We start from the raw sequence: 3674 nt of genomic DNA, 5'->3' as shown, positions 1-3674 counted from the left end.
GGGGAAAGATATAAAAGAGACCTAAGTTTCACGCAGAGGGTGGTACGTGTATGGAATGAGCTGCCAGAGGATGTGGTGGAGGCTGGTACAATTGCAACATTTAAGAGGCATCTGGATGGGTATATGAATAGGAAGGGTTTGGAGGGATATGGGCCGGGTGCTGGCAGGTGGGACTAGATTGGATTGGGATATCTGGTCGGCATAGACGGGTTGGACTGAAGGATCTGTTTCTGTGCTGTACATCTCTGACACTATGACTCATTCAGTGTGTGGTTGAAATGTGCCATCTCATCCTGAGAGGGTGGTGGAGACAAACTTCAGGAAGCATCTGGATGAGTATTTAAAATGCTCCAGCATTGTAGGTTATTGACCAAGTGCAGCTAAGTGGGGTTAGTGTAGTTTGCTGTTTGTTGGTCAGTATCACCATGGTCGGCCTGTTTCTGGCCTACATAACTGTATAGCATAAGAGGTACAAATACTTCTGAATTTTAAAAAATGCTTCTGCATTAAACAATGCAACTGAGACACACCAAGAGCTGTACTTTTACCAAATTTATCGTGTAATGGCCTTTCAGCAGATTCATTTTTCCCTGGATGTTACACCAAATCCAATCTTGGTGTTTTTTGAAAATCTGACTCAGCTTGAGTATTCTGGAACTGACTTCTGTCAGCATGGCCCACGTCAGTGACTCCTTGATTCTTCCATCTCTGCTCTAGCAAAACGTATTTTGCTTGATCACAAACATAAAGAAGCTTTTCCTGTTCTTCCTAGCCATATGTGTATTCCCTGCCCCCCCCCCCCTTTTCTCTCCCTCTGTTTTGTGATTACCCATTTGCTTTGGGAAAAGTCTACAGTTTCTTCTTGTGCAATGTCCCTTTCAGCCTAGGGTGAACTGGGACCTATTTTGAAAAAGGTTAATTGATGTGATTATGATGGAGGGAGCAGATGCAACCAAGTGGTAATGTCCTTCTCTCTGGGTCAGATCAACCTGTCATGGATCAGTGTGATAACATGTCTCAATGGGTTGATACAAATATATCTTTTATAATATTCCAAGCTTGCATGCCCTGGTGTAACCATGCAGATGAACAGTGAGGGAATACCCCGGGTTAATTGAAAACTAATTGTATTCGGTTTGGGTCAGCCTGTGGGTTTTTCCTTTGTCAGTTTGGGACACAGCTGAGAATTTGGGTTAAAAGGGAAGCAAGCGGCTATCTGTCTGAATGGAATATTTTTCTGTTTGGCAGATGTTTGTTTCTTTCTTGCAACGAGGGGAAGGTCATTGAAGATGATTGGGGCGCTAGTTTGTGTAACTGCTGTAAACATGTGCTGGCACTAAGGGGATTGATCCCCAAACACCATAACTGCCTTCCTTTACACCAGGTGCTGTGCTCATCATTGGCTAGGCTAGCAACCCTTGAGAAAGTTCAACGTCACAACCCAACAGGTTATAGTCCAACAGGTTTCTTTGTAAGTACTCGCTTTTGGAGCACTAAGATATCAGCTGCATGACATTATGACCTAATACTATAAATTCTGTGTCTTATGGCACTGTCCCACTGCTACCTGATGAATGAGCAACGCTCCGAAAGCCAGTATTTTCAAATAAACCTGTTGGACTATAATCCGGTATTGTGTGATTTTTAATTTTGTCCAGCCAAGTCTAACACCAGCACCTCCTCATCATGCCCTTAGCAATGCAGTGATGAACCACAGCAGTCCTCTGGGCAGAGGTAGACCACATTGCTGTTAGGGAGGGAATTGTGAAGTGGCAGTGGAGGAAAATGGAGAGATTTCCACGTCGAGTCAGTGAGTTACTTGCAGGGGGTGGTATTCCCACGCATATTCTGCCTTTGTCCTTCTAGATAGTTGAGGTTGTGGCTTTGGAAGGTGTTGGTGGTGCAGCCTTGCTAAGTTACTGTAGTAGATGGTGCATACTGCTGCAGCTATGTGTCAGTGTTGAAGGGAGTGAAAGCTTTGGTGGTGGATGGGGCTCCAACCGAGTTTTCCAACCTCTTGTTTTAGATATGTTGCTGGAGGTCCGGGAACACAAATAAATGTTGTACCATTGTTTAAAAAGAGAGAAAACCAAACACTGAGTAATTATAGACCTGCAACTGAGACTAGTTAGCAGGAAAATGATTGGAAACATTTCTGAGGGACTAACATGGTTCCATGTTTGAGGAGGTTGCAGGGAGGGTTGATGAGGGTAGTCTATTTGAGGTAGGCTACTTAATTTCCCAGATAAGATCACAGAGGCAGAACCAGTCACAAAAGGGAAAGCCATGGCATCCAACACAAAGAGGCAGCTTGGATCCAGAGTTCCTTCAGGGAATGAATGCAATGGGTAATGGTCAATGCATGTATTGTCACTGGAAAGCCTTTTCCACTGAGGTTCTGCAGGCCTCAGTACTGTGTTCCTTGTTGTTGATGGAATCTATCAAAGATGTAGACTTGAGTATAGGAGGTTTGATTCAGAAGTTTGGCAGTTGTGCGAAGATTATCTCAGTGATCTGTAATGAACAAAGAAATTGCGGTCTGCAGGAAGATTTTGAGTTCATGTCAAATTGATTCACTTGTGTATTGTTTTCACATTTCAGAGATTCTCTTCATTCTCATTGCTACTTTATTCATCTCTGTTGTGGCTCTGGCCAGCAGTTTGACCTCCATTGTTGGAGAAGCGATCATAATCATTGTCTTGAAGAAACTCCAAGGTATTCATTGACAATGTTAAAAGCATTCAATAATTTCTACATCAAAAGATTGGTTGTTGGTTTTCATTTTGCTGCCCTTGGGTTTGTGTTCCTAGGTCCAGACCAGCAGAAGGAGCTGACAACCATTTTTGTGGCACTTCAGCTTGTGGCTGTCATCTGCCAGTTGATTGCAAGTGTTCTAGCTGTTTTTGAGTCGGGTAAGTGACCTGTTTAGCTGATGTCTAAACACACACTGGCTGCAGTCAGATACTAACCTGTGGCTCATACTATCAAATTGAACACTATCAATTTACAATATTGATGAAACCTCATACACGCTTTGTTGGTAGATTACAAAAGTACATTTCAAACTGGGGGCGCGGGGGTGGAAGATACGCTCAGAGATGGACGTGCTGCAGGATTGTCATTTCCTTTGAAAGCACAGAAGAAACAAGTGGAGGGAGGTCCATGCTGGTCATTTTCTATTACATCTAGGTGAACACATTTTGAATGTGTTGTAATTCTCTTTCTTGTTAATCCTAAAATTATCTTCCACCTTTGCTCTGATATTGTGCAGCTCAGATTCCAGCTTGATTTACAATTGCAAATGGTAACAGCACAACTTCTCAACTCATTTACTCCCTCTCCAGCAAACCATCTCTCTCCAGAGAATGATTCAGCTTGTTCCACCAACACTTATAAAAGCTTGGCATACGTTCCAGATTTATCCACACACTGTGTGAAAATCGTTTTCCTCATGTCATCTCTGATTTATTGGACAATTACCTTCAATCACTGCCCTCTGGTTCTTGACCCCACCCAACTTCTCCCACTCATCTTTCCTCATCCCCTTCTCCCAATCCAACTGCCTCCCTCTTCCCACTGATCACTCTCCTCCCCCTTGTTTCTCTTTTACGGTCATCCAACTCCCCTTTCCTGTCCATCTCATTCTCCCCCCCCTCCCTCAACCCTCCCCCCCC

The 3674-nt window shown here is 43.7% G+C and overlaps 1 protein-coding gene across 1 annotated transcript in view; it reads left to right on the top strand.

The window, feature by feature from the left end:
- Positions 1–3674, top strand: part of LOC122541527 — a 55762-nt gene that overhangs the window by 33158 nt on the left and 18930 nt on the right. Inside the window, exons 5-7 of the mRNA XM_043678354.1 lie at positions 2602–2715; positions 2811–2912; positions 3045–3189. Of these exons, the coding sequence (XP_043534289.1) occupies positions 2602–2715; positions 2811–2912; positions 3045–3189 (361 nt within the window). The remainder of the gene's footprint in view (positions 1–2601; positions 2716–2810; positions 2913–3044; positions 3190–3674) is intronic.

This window comes from Chiloscyllium plagiosum, chromosome 37 (assembly GCF_004010195.1).
Source record: "Chiloscyllium plagiosum isolate BGI_BamShark_2017 chromosome 37, ASM401019v2, whole genome shotgun sequence".
NCBI lineage: Eukaryota > Metazoa > Chordata > Chondrichthyes > Orectolobiformes > Hemiscylliidae > Chiloscyllium > Chiloscyllium plagiosum.
This window is presented reverse-complemented; position numbering and strand designations above follow the sequence as displayed.